General features: G+C 45.6%; 1 protein-coding gene across 2 annotated transcripts in view; it reads left to right on the forward strand.

The window, feature by feature from the left end:
* The first annotated feature begins 421 nt into the window (after window positions 1-421).
* The window catches only part of LOC126183462 (trehalase-like), a 262,929-nt gene continuing 240,132 nt past the window's right edge, over window positions 422-23,218 (forward strand). For both annotated transcript variants that reach the window (XM_049925462.1, XM_049925463.1), the window contains exon 1: window positions 422-527. In XM_049925462.1, the coding sequence (XP_049781419.1) occupies window positions 445-527 (83 nt within the window). In that variant the 5' untranslated portion in view covers window positions 422-444. The remainder of the gene's footprint in view (window positions 528-23,218) is intronic.

Here is a 23,218-nt window from a genome sequence, read left to right on the forward strand (position 1 = left end):
AATAAAGAGATCCGGGAAAGAAGCGTCCCGCTAGCACTACTGACGTGAGATCGAAAGGAAACGATTGCAGCATGTTTTTTTTAAGGAAGTGACAGTGCGTCGCCTACTATATTGCATCGAGACTCCACTCGGGTGGATTCCGGTCAAGACGCATCTTTTCGGACAGCGGCGGAGGTTGCGCGATCACGTAGGCGCAGGCATAAGGCGTGCGCCGATCTACTAGGCTCAGCTTCGCCGAATTGTGCCTTTCCCCGTTGCGACACCGCGAGATACGTCACGAGGGAGTGTTCGTCTCGCGCACCAATAGGAGCGCGTGACGCTGGAGGCTCGTCCGAGGTAGGCGACCAATGGGAAGGCCGGGCTCCTGACGTAATGCTACGACCCTCAGGCGCTCGAGCGGCTGAGGCAGTTGAGAAGATGCGTGCCTACCGAGAGGTCGTGGTTATGTTGCCGCTGGTGCTGCTGCTCCTGCTGCTGCCCCTGCCGCAACCGTCCGTGTCTGCCGAGAAGCCGCCACCATGCAACAGGTGAGCACGCACAGCTCCTTACTCTCCGTAGCTTCTCAGGCTGAATTGCTGTAGAAATCTTTGCTGGGTACAGTTTTCAGCCTGCAGGGAGTTGTGCCCTCTGCTTTTTTACAACTAACTTTTGCTATGGTACCCAAGTTCAATGTAAATTGCACATTTACAGTGCAGTAGTTAAAATGTTCTACCATTTTGTAGAACAGCTAACTCTGAAAATAATATTCGTGGCTACCATAGATATGAAGCAAATGTATTTATTACCAAGATTTGTGTTAAAAGTCGCTCGCATTATCATCTAACTTGATGTCCTATATCTCTGCGGCTTGTGTTCAAAATTATCAGCTTGTTAGCGGTGGATATTCGAAATGTTTAGAAACTGGAATTTGAATTTTTACTCCATATTCTGCAAATGCATAGCCTTGCAGGAACGAAATGAAACAGTTCTATGCTCTTCACTACAGGTAGAAAAATTTTAATGGTCACTTATTTCTCTAATACTAAAAGGCCAGCAAATTTGTTCAAAAATCTGTGATACTGGTCATTCAGAGTGTGACAGCATCGTTCCATAACCTGTGGTTGCAATATCATATCCATGTATTACTCTGCACAATAGTTCATGCGTCTTATTTCTCATATACTAAAGAAGGATTCCAAACGTCCTCTGTGCTTTGGACTTGTTGATTATTCCAAACGTCTCAAATATTTAGCTATCCAGTGACTTCTAGATCGAAATTTCGCATCTGTCCATTTCTGATGTCAGCTGTGTGACTCTCATGAGACTACTAGTTTAAGGGCATCCGAGAAAAGAAAATGAAACTCTTTTAATCAGAAGTGGTCGTGAGTGGTTTCTGCCATCAGTGAATTCGGTGCTGTCTTTTCGCGGTTTGAAGCTGCACTGGCATCGACTCAGCTGTTGCCAAAGTTGTGTTGGCGACGGTACAGTGTACAATTGTCGACCTTGGCTGTCGATCTGCACAATCAGGCGCGATTGTCACTCGGCCGCCCTGCCACTACCTGCCTACTCACTTTTGCCGTCAACTGTCCATCAGCGCCTTTTGAAACTAAAAATTTCGGAGACTTTCTGCTGCTTCTGAAAAGATTCGCCTCTATCACAGTGGCTTTAGCAGCGTTGCTTTCTATATCTCGGTAGCTCTTTGCACAGTCCCGTAAACGTTTTTGTAGTTGCAAATCATCGTGCTCATTCTTTTTCTTATCTTACAACTGAACGTTTCGCACGATTCCTACAGCTGTTGGTATTTACTTCTTTCGCTGTGCTTCTTATTTCACCTACAACTTTCACGCATATTCCATTCACCGCCAAGTCAAAAAGTTCGATTATTTCCATAATTTCTGCGATTCGCTTGTCAGTAGGTTTGCGAGTGCTTTCAATTTTTGCTCTGTTTTCAATATTTTCTTTACAAATGCCAATTACGTTTGAGTCTTCACTTTTTTGTGACGCAGCATGTGTTTATCTGTAGATGGATAGATGTGGTGTTGGATTTCTATTTTATTTTCATTACATTTGCAAAAAAAAAAAAAAATGGCTCTCGGCACTATGGGACTTAACTTCTGAGGTCATCAGTCCCCTAGAACTTAGAACTACTTAAACCTAACTAACCTAAGGACATCACACACATCCATGCCAGATGGAGCATTCGAACCTGCGACCGTAGCGGTCGCGCGGTTCCAGACTGTACCGCCTAGAACCGCTCGGCCACCCCGGCTGGCTACATTTGCAGATTTTGGATTTTATATTTTATTAATAACTTTCGTTTCCTGTTTTGTAATGATTCCTATTTCAGGTCCGCCCGTGGATTTCATCGTTCGGACAACAAAACGTTACTGTTTTATTTTCCTTTTATATGTATATACATTTCATTACCGACCAGTGAAGATTACTTTCCAAGGAAGAAAGAGAGACTGCGTTTAACGTCCCGTCGAAATCGAGATCATTAGGGACGGAGCACAATCTCAGATCGTGTCAAGCATGGCGGGGCAAATCGGCCGTGCCCTTTCAAAGTAACCATCCTGGAATTTGCCTGGAGTTATATAGCGAAATCAGGAAGAACCTAAATCTGGATAGCCGGAGGAGGGTTTGAACCATCGTCCTCCCGAATGCGACTCCAGTGTGCTAACCACTGCGCCACTTCGCTCGGTGATCGTGTTCCATCTCGACATCTTCCGTCGTTGTTTCCAACATTTTCATCATCTTTTTCTGTTGTACAAGCAGTCTCAGACCAATATAATATCCACGGACAACCTAGGCAGCACCCATCGAGTAGCACCGTGCACTAGATATCAATCATTTAAGAGGATCGAACTACAAATGTAGACTGACAACAAAATTAAACGATTAAATCTTCGGAAGCACGTAATTGTCTCCCATTGCAACACATAAGATATAAATTCGGTTCAGAGCTGCTTACAGCCTTCTTCGGCAGTGGTGCAAAAGCGGGGCACCCAGCGACGTCCCCCTCGGGCTCGACGACACTTCAAACAGCAAGGGGTCGACGCGTGCGAAAAAAAGACCGCAGCTCAGAACTTCATGTGAGCTACAAAGTGGATTATTGATGTTATATTGGCAGGAAATTTCACTGCAATTTTGTCCAACGGCACTGCGGGCGTGTCACACGATGAGTAGGTCGTCGCAGCCCTCATTACCCAGATTTCACCCCTTCATTTGACATCTCTGCGATGAATGTCAGAACCGCGACACACAGCGTTGAAATCACGGAGTCTTTCTATGGGTGGCGAGGAAAACGTTTGATATACACTGACGCTCAGTATCGACGCGGAAAAGCCGTAGGGCGTGGCAGAGAGCACGTCAATGGTACCACCCCTTTCCCTAGGGCGTCGATTCCCACACAATTCGCGGTCGAAACGATAGTTCGCATTCCGATGAGCAGCTGGAAGATGTTCTTGACAACCTTTGACGCTGCTGGCACTCTCGGACGTTTCAGTCTTTCTCTAAGGACATCGTGGGGCTGCATCCTCACTGAACGCGACCGCACCCCTTTGGAGTGCAGCGCGATCGTATATGTTGCTCTCGTGTACATGATGGAACCACTAGGGTCCGTTCAAAACCATTCGGCTGCATTTGAACGTGATCCACAGCAGCAAAGAGCACTTACGCTTTTTCAGCGCTCCTGCTTTCCGCCCTCCTGTACTGTGATCGCACGGGAATGCAACATTAGCATGTGTGTGAATAAAACAGCAGTGTCCCTCTAAGACCCATACCCCCTATTCGGGAACACCCTCGGTGATACCAACGAAACTTTGTTGAGCGCGATAGAAATGTACCTGTCAGAAGCTTCGACACCAATTCAGCCTAGCGACTGCTCTAGCGCCTTCAGGTAGGCAAACCGCACCCCAATGGACGTCGAAGGAGTCACCTAACTCTTAGGCGCTGGAGCAGCCGCCGGGTTGATTTGGTGTCGAAATTTCTGAAGGTGAAACTGAGGGTGTTGCCGAACTGGAGGTGGGAAGATTTTAGAGGGAACCTTTGTCGTTTTATTCACACAGAGGGGTTAAAAAGGTGTAAGTCCCATATCCTGCTTCATATCAAGTTTAAATTTCGAATAGTTCCGAACGGTCCTAGCACGTCCATCCTGTACGCGAGAGCAAAAATTTCGGCCGCGCTGTACTCCAACGGGGCGCGATCACGTTCACAATGGGGACGTAGCCCCACAACGTCCTTAGAGAAGGACTGAAACGTCCGCAGGTGTCAGCAGTGTCTAAGGCTATCGAGGACATCTTCCTGTTGCTAATCGCACTGCGAACTGTCGTTTTAGACCGCCAAATGTGTGGTTATCAACGTCCCCCGGAAAGGGGTGGTTACTTTTACGCCCTTTATGCCATCCTCTGAAGCTTTTTTCGTGTCGATTATGAGTGGCGGTGTATCTCAAACGCTTTCCTCGGGCACCCATAAGAAAATCTCGTGATCACGACGCTGGGTGTTGCGGTTCTGACCTTCATCGCAGAAGAAGGGATGAAATGTGGGTAATAGAGGCTGTGACGACTTTCTCATCATGTGACATGTCCACGTTGTCGTTGGGTAGAGCTGTTGCGAAATTTGGTGCCAATGTGACATCGGTAGCTCACCTTACAGCTCACTGGAACTTCCAAGCTGTAGCCTTTTTTTTCGCACGTATCGACACCTTGTTGTTTGAAGCGTCGCCGAAGTCGAGGGTGACGTCGCATGGCCCCACACTTTTGCACTATTACAGAGGAAGGTTGTAATAACATTAGAGACAAATTTCAAACTTAGACGCCGTAACAGAAACCAGTTTTGGGATTTCGAAAAAGAGATTCCTTAATTCTGTTCCGCATTGTATATCTTACGCTCAAGTAGGCTATTTGTAAGTAGTCTCATAAGATGAGACATATTTCGTTTCTTTATCTGTTGTCTTACGTGGTATGAAAAAAAGTGAGACGCCGAGCAAATGGCGTACATTTGAACCGTATCACTCAACATCGATAGGTAATATAATATATAATTTTCATGCACCAGAGAAAGCAACTACGGCAGTTTTATATATGTTGCAATTATCGTCTTCACAAAAAGCTATAAACTAGTTTCAGTTAGGTACATGTTCTAGGGATCATTTACGCGACTTTTAGTTATGTGACACATGAATTATTATACATACTATTTGCGGGAATTAATTTTTACCCTCTAATACAAAAAAAAACGACGTACCATAATAAAATCGGTAGATATGATATGCATGTACAGACAAACAAATGATTAAAATCCTAGAAAAACTGGAGGATTTATTCAAGAGAAAGAGCTTCATAAGTTGAGCAATCAATAACGCGTTTCTCTACCTCTGTCCCTTATGCAAGGAGTTATTGCGATTGACATTGATTGATAGAGTTGTTGAATGTCCTCCTGAGGGATATAGAGCCAAATTCTGCCCAATTGCTGCGTTAGATCATCACAATCCCGAGCTGTTTGGAGGACCCTGCCCAAAACGCTTCGAACGATCTCAGTTGGGAAGAGATCAGGCGATCTTGCTGGCCAAGGTAGGATTTGGCAAGCACGAACACAAGTAGTAGAAACTCTCGCTGTGTGCGGGCGGGCAATATTTTACTGAAATGTAAGCCCAGGATGGCTTTTCATTAAGGGAAATAATATGGGGCGTATAAAATCTTCTACGTATTGCTATGTTGTAAGGGTGCCGCAGATGACAAGCAAAGGGATCCTACTATGAAAAGAAATGGCACCCCACACTATTACTCCTTGTTGTCGGGGCGTATGGCGGGCAACAGTTGGGTTGGTATCCCACCGCTTTCCAGGGCGTCTCCAGATATCGGGGCGTGGAATCTCACTGACTGGAGCAGAACTGTCTCCAGTAATGAGCCCCGCTTCTAAATGTGCCCCGATGACTAGCGAAGACGCCCCAAAGGGAGGTGGGTTACCAACATGATTGTCACCTGCCATACATCCCGACACCCAGGAGTCATGGTCTGAGGTGCCATTTCTTTTCATAGAAGGGCCCCTTTGTTTGTCATCCACACAGCGGTATGTCGACGATATTCTACGCCCCGTTTTGTTGCATTTCATTGCAAAACATCCGAGGCTTACATTTCAGAAAGGAAATGCCCGCCCGCACACGGAGAGAGTTTCTACTGCTTGTTTTAGTTCTTGCCAAACCCTTCGTTGGCCACGAAACTCACCGAATCTCTCCCCAGTTGAGAACGTTCAAAGCATTATGGGTAGGGCCCCCCAACAAGTTCAGGATTTTGAAGATCTAACGCGCCAATTGAACAGAGTTTGGTTCGATGTCCCTCAGGGGGTCATCCTACTACTCTCTCAATCAATGTCAACCGCATAACTGCTTGCAAAAGTGGCGGAGCTGGGCCAACGTGTTACTGACTTCCTCAATTTGTGGAGCTGTTTCTCTTGAATAAATCGTCCAGTTTTTCTGAAATTAAAATAATTTGTTTGTCTTCACATGTAAATCATATCTACCGATTTACGTCCCGTTTGGATCATCACTTCGTGGTCCATCCTTTTTTTTTCGTCCTAAAGTGTATGTGTGGCTAAATCCTACCCACTTACAGATGAGTTTTAAGATAACGAAAACTAATTTACAGCCGTGATTACTCAGAAGTCCGTTCTTTTGCAGTGTATACGCTATAGATTTCTAAATTAAAAATTCATATTGGAATGACAAGAATGACAATAGGAAACATTTTCAATTTCAAGTTAACGTCATACTTTTCAGACAGTTTGTACTGTTGGGGAAGGAAGCGAAGATTTTTGTCGCAGCAGAGCGCACCACTTGTCAAGTTAAAGTCAACTTGAATGCTGAATAATGAAATTTAAACTTCCTGGCAGATTAAAACTGTGTGCTAGTCCGAGACTCGAACTCGGGACCTTTGCCTTCCGCGGGCAAGTGCTCTACCGGCTGAGCTACCCAAACACGACTCATGACCCGTCCTCAAAGCTTTAGTTCTGCCAGTACCTCGTCTCCTACCTCCAAACTTCACAAAAGCTCTTCTGCGAAACTTGCAAAACTAGCCCTCCAGGAAGAAAGAAGTGCTAGTTGTGCAAGGTTCGCAGAAGAGCTTTTGTGAAGTTTGGAAGGTAGGAGACGAAGTACGGGCAGAATTGAAGCTATGAGGACGGGTCGTGAGTCGTGCTTGGGTAGCTCAGCCGGTAGAGCACTTGCCCGCGAAAGGCAAAGATCCCGAGTTCGAGTCTCAGTCCGGCACACAGTTTTAATCTTCTAGGAAGTTTCATATCAGCGCACATTCCGGTGCAGAGTGAAAATCTCATTCTGGAACCCCCCCCCCCCCCCCCCCAGGCTGTGGCTAAGCTATGTCTCCGCAGTATCCTTTATTCCAGGAGTGCTAGTTCTGCAAGGTTCACAGAAGAGCCTCTGTGAAGTTTGGAAGGCAGGAGACGAGGTACTGGCAGAATTGAAGCTGTGGGGATTGGTCGTGAGTCGTGCTTGGATAGCTCAGTCAGTAGAGCACTTGTCCGCGAAAGGCAGAAAGATCCTAAGTTCGAGTCTCGGTCTGGCACACAGTTTTAATCTGCCAGGAAGTTTCATATCAATGCACACTCGGCTGCAGAGTGAAAATTTCATTCAGTAATGAAATTGGTTTTATGGAATATTGTAATTATCGACATTATTATTCAGTTTTAATCCCGACTGGTTAGGAACAAGTTTCAAATCAATAGTGCGTGCATCAAGCGTCAATTTTTGCAGGACTTCCTGCATTTCACTACACATATCTGGCTTTGCAACTTCCCCGCATACGACAGCATCATTTGTGAATAGCCTCACGTAACTCTTAACGTTGTCGGCTCTTATAACACTGCCTTTCGATACCCCATAGTTTTCATTACATATGACAGTTTCTCACCGTAAAGAACTAAGCACTGAGTTCTATCTACGAGTAAGTCCTCAATACGATATATATAAGTCTGATGTACCCTGAGAGCTTATCTCTCTTGACAAGACGCTAGTCCGAAAGTAAATCGTACGCCCTCAGGAAGTTACGACGAGCAATATCAACTGGGATGCTCTTACCTAATGGCTTCTGGATCTCATAGAATAACAGAGCGAGTTGAGTTTCACAAGAATGCTTTTTGCAGAGCCCATGTTGATTTTTTCAGGATAAGGTATTTTAATTTTCCATGTTCTAGGGGACTTCGCATCGTACTTCTGAAGAATACAGGTACTGCAATATCGTATCGTATTCCTCTGTACTGGTGCAAAGGGGGGGGGGGGGGGGGGAGTAGGGGTTGTAACGCTAAATGGCTCTGAGCACTATGGGACTCAACTTTTGAGGTCATTAGTCCCCTAGAACTTAGAACTAGTTAAACCTAACTAACCTAAGGACATCACACACATCCATGCCCGAGGCAGGATTCGAACCTGCGACCGTAGTGGTCTCGCGGTTCCAGACTGCAGCGCCTAGAACCGCACGGCCACTTCGGCCGGCGGTGCAACGCTTCGAACAGTAAGTTATCGATACATCCGGAAGAAAGGCTATAGCTTGGAAGTTACAGTGAGCTGTAAGGTGGGTTACTGATGTCACATTGGCACCAAATTTCACAACAGCTCTGCCCAACGACAACGTAGACATGTCACATCATGAGAAAGTCGTCACAGCCCCTATTACCCACATTTCATTGCTTCTTCTGAAATCTCTACGATGAAAGTCAGAACCGCGACACCCAGCGTTGAAATCACGCGGTTTTCTTATGAGTCACCGAGGAAAACGTTTGAGATACACCGCCGGTCAGAATCGACACGAAAAGGCTTTAGGGGGTAGCATGAAGGGAGTCAATGAAACCATCCCTTTCCCTGGGGCGTTGACACCAACACTTTTCGCAGTCAAAAACGACTGTTCGCAGAGCGATGAGCAACAGAAGGATGTTCTTGATAACCTTTGACACTGCTGACAACCCTCGGACGTTTCAACTCTTCTCTAAGGGAATTGTGGGACCATAACACCACTGAACGTAACTGAACGCCTTGGGAGTACAACGGGACCGAAATCTTTGCTCTCGCGGACAGGATGGAGTCGCTAGGAACCGTCCCAAACCATTCGACGAAATATGAACGTGATCCTAAGCAGCAAATAGTACTCATGCTTTTTCAACCCTCCTGTTTTCCACCCTCCTGCGGCGTGATCACACTGGAGTGCAACATTAACACGTATGTGAATTAAACAGCTTATGGTCCCTCTAAGACCCTACCCCCAGCTCGGCAACACTCTCGATTCCACTCAGACACCTTTTTTTGATCACGTTCGAAACGTACCTTCAGATAATTCTACGCCACATTAACCTGGCGGCTACTCCAGCGCCTGAGGGTTAGGTAACCCCTTCGACACCAGATGGGTGGGGTTTGCCTTCCTTAAGGCACTAGAGCAGCCGCCATGCTGAACTGGCGTCGAAGTTCCTAACACATACGAGGGTTGTTTGGAAAGTAAGGAACGATCAGTCGCGAAATGGAAACCACAGTGAAAATCAAAACTGTTGTCTTTGCACATTTAGCTACACCTTCGAGGTACTTCTCTACATTGCTCCCGCTCCGACTTAGACATTTGTCGGAGCGTTATACCAAATTTACAACACCATCGTCATAGAAGGCAGCCGCCTGTTCTTTCGGATAATTCTCTTCGCGGGTCTATAGCGCATAGCCTGCGTCCAAGTGTTGTCTTCGTATCCAGCGTTTCATGTGACCAGAGATGACACTCAGGACAAGCCACTTAGGGCTGTGTTGTGAGTGATCGAACACTTCCCATCGAAAAGGCTGCAGGAGGGTCTTCACTGCCCCTGCAGAGTGCGGCTGAGAATTGCCATGAAGAAGGAAGTGCGTGACAGTTGTGTTAGGTGGGCTGCATCCAATAAGGCGTAGCCTCTCAGCGGGCCCTCCTGCTTGGCGGGAGACATTGTTGTTCTAGGCACCTTTACTCGCTCACAACTGAAAAGAGCGTCTTGATGCGATCGACGGTCATACTAGAGACACTACCCAGAACATCTGTGAAAAGCCTCGTCGGATTTCCACAGTGGTTTCCATTTCGCGACCGATCGTTCTTTACTTTCCGAATAGCCCTCGTACATTTGTATCGTGCTCAACGATGTTTCGTGGATGTCACAGAGGGTGTTGACAAATGTGTGGGAGGGGGGTGGGACCGTGGGGGGGTGGGGGTGGGAGGGGGTGCTAGAGGGCCTTTTTGCCGTTTTGTTCATTCACATGTTCATGTTGCTTCCCTCCCCCCCCCCCTCTTTATCAAGGCACAGGAGGGCTGAAAAAGCATAAACACCATTTGCTGCCCAGGATCACGTTTAAATTTCGACGAATGATTTTTAACGGTCCATAGTGGTTCCGTGTACCAGAGCAAATGTTGCGTTTGCACTGCACTCCAAAGGGTTCATATCACGTTCAAGAGGGTTGCAGCCCGAAAATATCCATAGAGTAGGATTGAAAGGTCCAGGGAGAGGCATCCGTGTCGAGCGTTGTCAAGAATGTCTTCCTGTTGCACGTCGTACTGTGGACTGTCGTTTTCGACCGCGAAATGCTTGGAAATCAATGAGCCAGGGGAAGGTGTGGTTCCACTGACGTCCTTCATGCCACCCCTTAAGGCTTTTCCGAATTTCTTCTGAACGGCGATCTGTCTGAAATGTTTTCCTCCTCCAGTCATAAGAAATCCGATACGAGGGTTGTTCGGAAAGTAAAGAACGATCGGTCACGAAATGGAAACCACAGTGAAAATAAAAACTATTTTCTTTGCACATTTAGCTACACCTTCCAGGTACTTCTCTACATAGTCACCGTTTTGACTTAGACATTTGTCGGAGCGTTATACCAAATTTACAACACCATCGTCATAGTAGGCAGCCGCCTGTGCTTTCCGATAATTCTCTATGCTGGTCTGTAGCGCATAGCCTGCGTCCAAATGTTGGCTTCGTATCCAACGTTTCATGTGAACAGAGATGACACTCAGGACGATCCAATTAAGGCTATGTTGTGAGTTATCGAACACTTCCCATCGAAAAGGGTGCAGGGTGCAGGAGCGTCTTCACTGCCCCTGCAGAGTGCGGCTGAGAATTGCCATGAGGAAGGAAGTGCGTGGCAGTTGCGTTAGGTGGGCTGCATCCAATAAGGCGCAGCCTCTCAGCGGGTCCTCCTACTTGGCGGGAGATATTGTTGTTCTAGGCACCTTTACTCGCTCACAGTGCGCTCACAACTGAAAAGAGCGTCTTGATGCGATCGACGGGCATACTAGAGACACTGACCAAGACATCTGCGAAAAGCCTAATCGGATTTTCACAGTGGTTTCCATTTCGCGACCGATCGTTCCTTACTTTCCCAATAGCCCTCGTACATTTGTATCGTGCTCAACGATGTTTCGTGGATGTCACAGAGGGTGTTGACAAATGTGTGGGAGGAGGGGGGTGGGGGGACCGTGGGGGGGTGGTGGTGGGAGGGGGTGCTAGAGGGCCTTTTTGCCGTTTTGTTCATTCACATGTTCATGTTGCTTCCCTCCCACCCCCCTCTTTATCAAGGCACAGGAGGGCTGAAAAAGCATAAACACCATTTGCTGCCCAGGACCACGTTTAAATTTCGACGAATGATTTTTAACGGTCCATAGAAGTTCCGTGTACCAGAGCAAATGTTGCGGTCGCACTGCACTCCAGAGGGTTCAGATCACGTTCAAGAGGGTTTGCAGCCCAACGATATCCATAGAGTAGGACTGAAAGGTACAGGGAGTGGCAGCAGTGTCGAGCGCGTCGCACTGTGAACTGTCGTTTTCGACCGCGAAATGCTTGGAAATCAATGAGCCAAGGGAAGGTGTGGCTCTACTGACGTCCTTCATGCCGTCCCCTAAGGCTTTTCCGAGTTTATTCTGAACCGCGATCCGTCTGAAACCTTTTCCTCCTCCAGTCATAAGAAGACCGTGTGATTTCAACGCTGGATGTCTCGGTTCTGACCTCCGTCGCATAGGTGCCAAAACAAGAGGTGAAATGTGGGTAAGAGGGACTGGTACGACCTTCTCATCGCGTGAAACATCCGCAGCGGCATATTTGCGGTAAAATTTGGTGCCAATGTGACATTATTAACCCATCTTACAGTTCACATGAACTTCTGGGCTGTGGCTTTTTTTCCGCATGTGTCGACACCGTACTGTTTGAAGCGTCGCCAAGCCCGATGGTGACGTCACAGGGCGCCACGCTTTTGCACCATTCAGAAGAAGGTTATAGGCAACTTTGAGTCAAATTTCAAAGTTCTGCGTCGCAACGGGAGACAATTATGGGGTTTCGAAGACGTGGTGCTTTAATTGTTTTGCACAGTGTACTTATCTGTTGTCATTAATTCAGTCATCGATCAATAGCTTCCGCTCCTAAAAGTGTTCGGTTGCATGTGCTGTCCTACATCCTCACCTCTTGCTGCCTCTCAAACTAACGACAACACTGGGTGGCTTTCGAATTTCTGAAAACCAGTGGCAAAATTTAACGCTATAACGAGGCAATTATTTTATCGCTATCATATCCATTTCTCGGATAGTTAGTGCTGTTAAATCTCCTACAATCTGCACCTCAATATTGTCAGTTACGTTAGAGGCTTGCTTTTCCTCTCCCACAAGTAAACACTTGCTACTATTACTTTAACACAGCATGATTTTAAACAACAGCTCGAGTATTGTTTTGAGATTACCTCAATTTCCTCGTAATAACAGAAAAATTAGAGTCGTGTCTGTTGAGAAAGTCGTTTCGGGACCTTGAAGCAGTGTAATTATCAGCCGGATGTCGGCAATCCATCCCATTTGAAGTGTCCTGTGATGAAACTGTCACGGCTGAAGACGCACGAAGACAGTATTCGTGGTCCTTCACCTTTCTGTCGATATTACGTGCTCAGATAGTTTCTCCCACATTTTTATCGCTCACTAGTTTTACATTATTCTGTACAAATGTTTTTCATCGCGTATCTTTTCGCACCATCATGTTTTTCAGTATTAAGATTTTAGAGGCGTAATTTTTTACACGATATGCTAGTAAGCATGGACTACTACGTAACAGATAGAGCAAGGAAAACAGCAACAGATTCCGAGTTTTGTACTTCGGGTTATGTGTCAACACTTTTCGCTGTTCCGTAACACTGCTATACTACTCATAGAGGATGAATTTTGAAGCTTTCCACCATTTGCTGTTAGGTACTCGAGATCACACTAGATACCGGCTCCTCGCATCGAATACTAACTAGTACTCCATGTTAGGCTTCTTCTGCTGATATTAGGTGAAATCGTAATAAAGAAGGAGTTTTCATGTCTTTACGTCTTCGATACAAGTTCACGTACCCTCATACTCGCGCAACTCGATTTGTCTTTTTTTTCCTATTTTTTGTCGGACGAAACTGCCTGAAAGTGCTGCATGCAGTCAAAACTTCTGCGATAGTTCCTGACGTGTTGACTCGCCATGGCTCACTTCCGAGAGTCCTTCAACAAATTACCATGCCATTCTCCGCTATACATAAATCCCTTTTTCTGCTGAGAAAGCCAGTTATTTAGAATTCACGTCCGAAATTTAAAAAACAATGGCTCCTTCACTAACTACACAGGTAGCAATTGTTCGAAACGTATTAATCACTGAATCTGCTCTGTGGATCAGAAAAAGATTTAAAAGAGTTTCTAAAACTGAAGTTCTATACACCGAGAATTGACGAATTTGCCTTATTTTCCAGATGCTGAATTTGCATAAATAAATGCAGCTTCGTCTTAGAGACGTCAGATTAACGACTTTCTCGTGCCTCTAATCAAAATTACACGGTCAGATTCGTCTCAGCTAGAGACATTATTGCATCATTTGAAATATCTACAGCAATCATTTAAGAATCTTTTCATATATTTTGTTATGAAGGTCATAAAACTGAGGCCAACATAATCCTATACAGAATTTGGAAAATTTTTAGTTCAACGGATAACGAACCGTTGCCTCCAGGTTCACTGTAACGGTCATCTCTCATTAACAATATGATAATACATTTCGTTTCATATGGGCCTGAGACATATCGACTAAGCACTGTGAACATTTCACGTTCAAAAACGTAAATTATTGTAACGTGTTTGGGGTACAGTCATTTCCTGATATTGTACTAGCCTACCGTCTTAGACTTGGCGCTTCCGTGGAGACACGAAAAGAGCACGAAAATTTTTATAACATCATAACAGCTCGTGAGAAAAAAGCTTATGATACATCGCCTTAAGAAGGCAATTAAGTCCAATCGTTAACACATTCGTAATCTAGAGCAGCAATGCAAGTAACTGCAACTCGAATATTGATGTATTCGTATGGAATTATGGGCCCATTCCAATTCTCTTACAGAAGCATTTTCTGTGAGTTTACGAATGCTGCCTTTAAGAAAACGGTGTAATCAAAAAATACTAATTACATTTTTCACTCAATAATCAAAACATCGAAAGTACGAGGGTGATGTTGTAAATAAATCGCAAACTGGGATGGATACATTAGAGCCGCGAGTACCAGCCTGAATTTTATTTTCCTTTTCAACATACTACCCTTGTAAACTTAAATACGTATCCTATCTTCCGACAAGGTGTTAGAAGGCTGCAGCATAGAATTCTTGAGGCAACGTTCGCGTCTAACGAGTGATCTCTCGGGAAGTAGCAAGTTTATATGAATGTGTGGTGTCTGTTTCTTCGGACATGTCCGAAAGAAGAGGCAGCATGAGGGATCCGCAGCGGTGATACATATTATGTAAATTGAATGGGGGGGGGGGGGAGAAAGGAAATGAAAGGGAAGGAATTAATGATATTAGCTACATTGAGACTTTTTGCAGAATCAGCTGCGACGAACGAAAATGTGTATCGGACTGGGACTCAAACCCGGGACCTCCTGCTCATTACCTCATTACTCAGTTGCGTTACACCTAGCGCCTCCTATCCGCACCCCCCCCCCTCCCCCCCGTCCATGTTCTTCATGATCGCTAATTTTAGATTCCTGCTAGAGGTTGAACGTAAATGTGCATCCGTACTGACGGTTGTGGATTTATTTCCTATCGAGGCGAATCAGTTATATGAACGCGTGGTGTCTGTTCTTTTGGACATGTCGAGGTCCGGTCCGGCAGACATTTTCGCTCATCTCCGCTGATTCTGCACAAAGTCCCGATGCAGCTGATATCATTAGTTCTTTCCCTTTCCTTTCCTTTCTTCCATCTCTCCCTTCAATTTACATAGTTTAACAAGTTTATTTGATTCCTTAACTTGCTACAACCCACAAGACCGATGTGTTCTGCGGGTAGCCTAATACCCCTAGGCGAGAAAACAATGTGCTGTCACCGGATAACCAGGGCGGCCAGGACGCTCCTTGTTCGTGACTTCCTATATCCTATTGAACACAGATTTCCATGAAATACAGCTTAACAATATAAGGGATGAATTTCGCTATGGACGTGCTCTGCCTAGGGTCTCTCGACTCAGAAAAATAGGGTTGTTCTATTCGGCTACACGCTCATAGGACGCCTGGCATGTTGGTCTGACTGAAGGCCTTTAACCAATGGCCACGGAATACCTTCTAAATACGTATAGGCGCGAAATTCTGAACGATATGCGGTATTCTGTCGTTTGCGACTTGTTTATTAACTCACCCTCGTCCATGAAGCTCGTTGAATGGTACCATAATAAGCTTGCCGAACAAATTATTAGGCACCCTCAACCGAGGTGACAAGAACCACCCATACACTTCAGGTGAGGTGAACACTAAGGCACTCTGTCTCACCTCGATTGGCCCGCTGTATGACCGGATCTTAACCCCACAGAGTCCCGTAGACTATATGGCACAACGGGTGAAATGTAGCAATCAATATCCCCCCAGTTTGATAGCTCTACGTATAGAATGGCCTGAGTACTCTCCAGTCCTAAACCCTACAGCCCTTGGCGATAATTACCAAGAATGATTGCCTATCGAAGTCGCGGGGTCCAAACGATACATATCGAACGTGCGATCCTAAATCGATGATGCGACTCTGGTGGCAGGCATTATGAGTATGTTTACGGTGGTCACTACAGCAATGACAAAAGAAGAGCATTACAAAAATACTTGTAATTACAAAGGAGACGACTTACTTACTCGTCGTCGGTGTTATCGTCATGTGAAAGTCCACGTGGTGTGTTCGCTACGGAACAATTTCCTTTTTGTCATAGCCTGGGTAAACTCTGCCAATATCACGCAAGTATGTGGGTAGATGCACTAAAGTGACCTTGTCTCTGGACAATACTCTGACAACGAAACATTTCCGGAACTCTCGTTCTATTCCACCGAATACCCAAATGTGATCGATTTCACTCTTTGAAGGTCATCCTCTCTCGTTCTTCCTTCTTGCAATGTGAGATTCGTCCACTTCAACAACTTTACTCAGTCCACCAATCGGTACACTGTCGTTCGTCTCTACCACATAACACACTTCTTGGCAAAACCCGAAATAGTTGCACACGGTATTAGCAGATAAGTCAGTTTTCGATGTTGTTGCTTGCAAGGTGTAGTCTCGAATACAGCAAGATAGAAGAATTACGCTGGTCTGGATAGATAATTTGAAAGAGTCGAACCATTTATTCTACCCGATACTCGTTCGTTTTCCGCACTGTCCGCAATGAAATTGTAACGGTATTTCAGCATCTAAACTCTTCTTACGAAGTTTTACGCACATCTCACCACCACAGTCTACACAGTCCCTCCTCTCCTCGTCCGGTAGTACTCCATATTTGCCACAAAAAGTCAAACAGTTTTGTACGCTGGATAAGCATGGAATTAGATATTTCCATGTGAGAGAATTCGCCGAAGAAACATCAGGAACACCAGACATCCCACTCACTACCGACATAAATCGTCTGCGCTTCCCTACCAACTCATAAATAATTCGCGGAGGTATGAAATTTAGATCAACTAAGGAAACGACGGAAAGCAGATAAAAATGACGATCACAAATAATTGATCATAACGCCCGCTATCAGAGTCGCATGATCGATTTAGGATCGCACGTTCGATATGTATAGTTTGGTCGCCGCGACTTCGATACGCAATCATTCTTGGAAATTACCACCTTGGCTGATGTGTTTCTCAACGAACACCCTCTCCCTGAACCGCGAAAGATCTGAAAACCGCCTTGAGAGAGGAGTGGGATAATATCCTCCAAGAACACCTCAACATTTTGGTAGCCAACATGAATAGCAGGTGCAAGATGTGCATTAGTGTCCGAGGAGGGCGTATTCCTTACTGGGAATCTGATATCGCCCTTTATGTTGGGAGTCTAACAGTGTCAAACATGGACATTATTTTTGTCTGTTATTCTGCTTTCCCATGTGGTTATAAAAATACCACTCCCCCTCTAATAAGTATTGTGTGGCTACAGAGGAAAAACTAGCGTTTCACGTCCTATGGACGACGAGGTCACTACAGGCCATCACAAGCACGAACTGGCCAAGGATCACGAAGGAAATTGTATAATATACCGATTCAGTACTGCCTGTACAACGACCTGTCCACGGAACGGACGTTTGTCATTGTTCTGAAAGAAGTTGCGTTGAAGAGTATATTCACTTTACTAAAATATGACTTTTTACTTAGGTAATTGTCATGAAATAGACTTACATGAAATACCTTCAGCTGTATAACAGAATGACAATAATGAAAATTTGTGCCGGACCGAGACTCGAACCCGGATTTCCCACTTTACACGAGTGGCCATCTTAACGGCTTTGGCTATCCGTGCGCGACTTGCGACCAAATCCAAAATTCCATATGTCGTCGTTCCTGTGTCACAACATGTACTCGTATGCACGACTAGTCGCCGACTGTAGTGGAAATACATATGTATTTACGACTACAGGTTGTGATGCAGGAACGACGACATGGAAGTTTGCGTCTGGCGATGAATCTCGCACAGACAGCCAAAGCGGTGAAGGCAAGCGTTCGCGTAAAGCGGGAAATCTGAGTTCGAGTCCCGGTGCGGCACAAATTTTCACCGTCGTCATTTTCTTATATATCTGACGGTTGTTTGTATTCGCAACTGCGAATACATTTCGTATATTTCATAAAGGGTGAGTTACCGCAGTGCCAATTCCTTCGGACAGGCATGCATGTCAGGCATGAGCGAAGGAACATTGCGTCGTTCTTCTTGACAACACAGGCATTGCAATATCGTAATCGTATGGAGTTGAATTTCCTGTCTTATAGAGGAGTGATAATGTCGGCACTTCTGGTGTGTACGAAGAACATCCAGATACGGTTATGAAGTCTTATGAATCACTAACTACGAAATGAAATAAATATCTACACTTTTGAATATTTGTATTTCAAAATTTCAAATATCGGATAACATGAAGTAGCACTCATTCGGTTTCTTGAGCTATCGATCCCAACTACGATGTCTGCTTTTTAACACATCGCAAACACAACTTGCCTTCATTACTCCACAACTTTCTGCCAAGAGTAAGAATGGTTCAAATGGTTCTGAGCACTATGGGACCGAACATCTGAGGTCATCATACCCCGAGACCTTAGAACTACTTAAACCTAACTAACCTAAGGACATCACACACATCCATGCCCGAGGCAGGATTCGAACCTGCGACCGTAGCGGTCCCGCGGTTCCGGACTGAAGCGCCTAGAACCGCTCGGCCACAGCGGCCGGCGCCAAGAGTACAAAGACAAAGTAGAAAGATCTGAAGCAAAGCGGTTTATATAGTTGTCAAAAATTGGTGCATTTAAATTTACAGATTTTTACGTTGAAACTACAAAATTTATTCGAAACAGTTGTCTGGAAGAACAGACACCATGCATTAATATAATTGATTCGCCTTGATGGGCAATTAATCCACAACCTTCCATGCGGATGCACATCAACGCTCTACTTCCGGCGGAATCTAAAATTAGCGAGCATGGAGGACATGGACATGGACTGGACATAGGTGGCGCTTGATGGGAATGTGAGTCGCGAGATAGTCCGCGCATTGGCGATGAGCGCTGTGTCCGTGATGGAGCAGTGGTTAACGGAATTGCTTAGCAAGCAGGCGATCCCGGGTTCGAGTCCTGGTCGGGCACACATTTTCACTCGTCGCCAATGATACCACACGAAGTCCCGATGCAGCTGATGTAGTTAGTTCCTTCCCTTTTCTTTCTTTTATCCCCCCTCTCCCTTCAGTGCATATAACTATGCATGAAATAATGAATTTTACTGGGTATAGTTTCATAAGAACTTTTTTATTTATAAAATGACATTAACGACACTCATAGGAATCGAGGAATTCAGAAACTGCCTCACGCTTGATTACATTATAAGAGGCAGTATCTTTTCCAACGGAATAGTCACGATCGTGATTTACGGAAATAGCGGAAAACTTAGATGTACATAGTCGGAGGAGAATTTGAACCCCGCTCCTGCCAAACGCGATTCCGCTCGTTAACGGTACGTTAAATTTATGTCATCCTTTTGATACGTTCAAAGAGTGACAGCCAGGCAGCGAACTAAACTGTTAGAGGAGTGCGAAACTGCGCGGTGCTTCATTAAAAGCTACAGCGTATATGAGATTCCAGTTAAGTGCAGCACTTTCTTACGTTGTGAGAAAGGAAAAGTGACGTCAGTTGTTGGAGGCTTCCGCAACACGTCATGTATACTAGGCGCGCTGCTTTCACTTGCTCTCTTCGCTCCTGAGGACCGAACGAGATGAGGAGGGACGTTCAAACCTCCATCCAGATATTTTTCTCTGGTTTCCCTAAACCAGTGCACCAGACACGCTGCTCCTGTCCATCCGAGCAAGTGCGCTGTCACTGTCTATATCTACAGCTATACCCCGCAAGCCACATGACGGTGTATGGCGGAGGGTACTTCCACTACCCTCCCTTCCCTGTCCCGTTCACGAATGGCGCGTGGGAACAGTAATTGTCGACAAATCTCTCTATTAGGTCTAATTTCTCGAATTTTCTCTTTGTGATCATTTCGCGATAGGAAGGAGGAAGTAATATGTTGTTTGACTCTTTCCGGAACGTACTGTCTCGGATTTTCAATGGTAAACTTATCCCTGATGCTCAACGACTTTCTTGTAGGTCCTGCCACTGGAGTTTGTTGGGCATATCTGTAGCGCTCTCGCATCGACAACGATCCCGTGACGAAACGTGCCGCTCTTCGTTGGATCTTCTCTGTCGTGTATTAATCCGCCCTACTAAGGATCCCAGACTGATGGCCGGCCGTAGTGGCCGTGCGGTTCTAGGCGCTACAGTCTGGAACCGAGCGACCGGTACGGTCGCAGGTTCGAATCCTGCCTCGGGCATGGATGTGTGTCATGTCCTTAGGTTAGTTAGGTTTAATTAGTTCTAAGTTCTAGGCGACTGATGACCTGAGAAGTTAAGTCGCATAGTGCTCAGAGCCAAGCCAGACTGATGAGCAATACTCAAGAATCGGTCGTTCAAGTGTTTTGCAAACCGCTTCTTTCGTGGCTAAAGTATATTTCCTAAAGATCCTCAGATGAATCTCAGCCTGGCACCTGCTTTTCCTATTATTCGTTTTATGTCTCCATTCCACTTCAGGTCACCACGGATGCTTAGTCCCAGATATTTGGCGGTAGTTACTGTTTCCATCAGTTTGTAACCCACAGTGTAATTGTACAGTAGCGGATTTCTTCTCCTATGCATGCTCACCATGTTACGTTTATTTACGTTCAGGGTCAACTGCCAGTTCTTGCTCTATTCATCAATCCTCTGCAGGTGTTCCTGCAAATCGCTATAGTTTTTTGGCGTTGCCATAGACAACTGCATCCTATGCGAACAGCCCAATGGAACTTCCGACGTTACCTACCACCTGAGATATATATAACATATATTAAATAGGTAGACTACGCTATTTGGCCATATACTGACGTTATGCCATTGACGTGGTCTTCGTAGAATCGTTTTGAGAGCTATGAGGAAAACTGACAAATCTTATGCATTACTCATTTAAAAAATACATCTTCAGAGTTGTTAACAGAGTGACAATCAAGGTTACTGAATTAGCTCTTCATCGGTCCAGTAAATAAGAAAATTACATTATTGTTATACTAAAATGACTATCTCACGTACATTCCGTTAATGATTGCTATTTCTTACACCAAACATCGTAATAGCATAGTTCTCATCATATTTCGCTAGAAATAGTCGTGTAGGTCTATTTATTTTATCCTTGCTTGGCGAGAACTTTAAAATGATAATTTCATCGTTTTATCTCGTATAATTTTAGAGAGATTGCGACGTTTCTTCTGGAACTCAATCAGTGGGAAGTACGTATCTCATTTAGCGTGTATTGGCGCTTACGAAGCCTTCCGGAAGTGGCACAGAAGCGAGCGGGTCAGTTGCCGGCCAGCCCAGGCGCGGTCGCGCATTGTTAGTGAGAGCTGAATGGCCGGCAGAATGACCTCCTTTCGTCCTATCCGCGGCTTTCGTCGAGGCCGCAGGCTTTTGCAAAGCGGCGTGCTGTCTGAACACACCGCACTTTCGTTAAGAGGGTTTCGCTGAGGTGACGTCGACAGTTTCTCTCTGACAGCATTGTCCTTAACTTTTTCTTCGTTTCTTCAATAACATCTAAGTTATTACGTCCTTCTGGCAGGATAACTGCGGCTCGTCTCCTACATCCTGTGGAGCAAGCAGAGGAGATGGAGAAAGTGTGCAATACAGATAGATGTTCTGTGTCATGCTTTCCTTTTTCGGAAATGAGAGAGATTTTGGCGGGAAGTTTTACTTAACTAGTTAGGTTTTTAGAGAAATACCGCCATTCGATTACATAATATCGATATATCGATGCATAGTCGATATTACCTACGTCCGAAGTCTAACACCTTTGCTCTGAAGTGACGTCTACATGAGTTCCCTGCTCGTTATCTTCAACTGTTGATCACGCTTTACGTCTGGGAAGACAACGAGGGCGTTGAGTACCCTAACAGGTAGCCCGATATAAAGACGATGATGATGATGATGATGATGAATATCGAATCAGTGACACACACTGCTCACACTGAGAGATAAAACGTGGTGAGAAGGCACTGGATGTGTTGTTAATAGCGACTCGGTCCTCCGCGAGATTGTTAAACAGTAGCAACACGACTAGGTATAAATTCTACGGGGTGTTGGAATCGTTGTGAAGATACGTTGATTCACGCATCTACTCAGAGTCATTCATGTGAGGTGGAAGGTGGGTTAATGATGTCACATTGGCACCAAAGATCACCAAAATTCTGCCGAGCGACACTGTGCTCGTGTCACACGATGGGAAGGTCCTCACAGCCCCTCTTACCCACATATCACCCCTTCTTTTGACGCCTCTGCGATGGAGGTCAAAATTGCGACGCCCAGAGTTGAAATCACGCTCTTTTCTTACGAGTAGCCGACGAAAACACTTCAGACACACCGCTGCTCTGAATAGGCACGAAAAGGCGTTAGGGGGTGGCATAAAGGGCTTCCGTGAAATCACAACTTTCCCTCAGGCGTTGATTCCCACGCATTTAGCGCCCGAAAACGACAGTTCGCAGTGTGGTGAGCAACAGGAAGACTTGAAACTTCCTGGCAGATTAAAACTGTGTGCCGAACCGAGACTCGAACTCGGAACCTTTGCCTTTCGCGGGCAAGTCCTCTACCACCTGAGCTACCCAAGCACGACTCACGCCCCGTCCTCACCGCTTTACTTCCACCAGTACCTCGTCTCCTACTTTCCAAACTTCACAGAAGTGAAGGACGGGGCGTGAGTCGTGCTTGGGTAGCTCTGATGGTAGAGGACTTGCCCGCGAAAGGCAAAGGTCCCGAGTTCGAGTCTCGGTCCGGCACGCAGTTTTAATCTTCCAGGAAGTTTCACATCAACGCACACTTCGCTGAAGAGTGAAAATTTCAAAAATGGCTCTGAGCACTGTGGGACTTAACTGCTGAGGTCATCAGTCCCCTAGAACTTAGAACTACTTAAACCTAACTAACCTAAGGACATCACACACATCCATGCCCGAGGCAGGATTCGAACCTGCGACCGTAGCGGTCTCGCCGTTCCAGACTGTAGCGCCTAGAACCGCACGGCTACTCCGGTCGGCTGAAAATTTCATTCTGAAAACATCCCCCAGGCTGTGCCTAAGCCATGTCTCTGCAATATCCTTTCTTCCAGCAGTGCTAGTTCTGCAAGGTTCCCAGGCGAGCTTCTGTG

Source organism: Schistocerca cancellata, chromosome 4 (assembly GCF_023864275.1).
Source record: "Schistocerca cancellata isolate TAMUIC-IGC-003103 chromosome 4, iqSchCanc2.1, whole genome shotgun sequence".
Taxonomy (NCBI): Eukaryota; Metazoa; Arthropoda; class Insecta; order Orthoptera; family Acrididae; genus Schistocerca; species Schistocerca cancellata.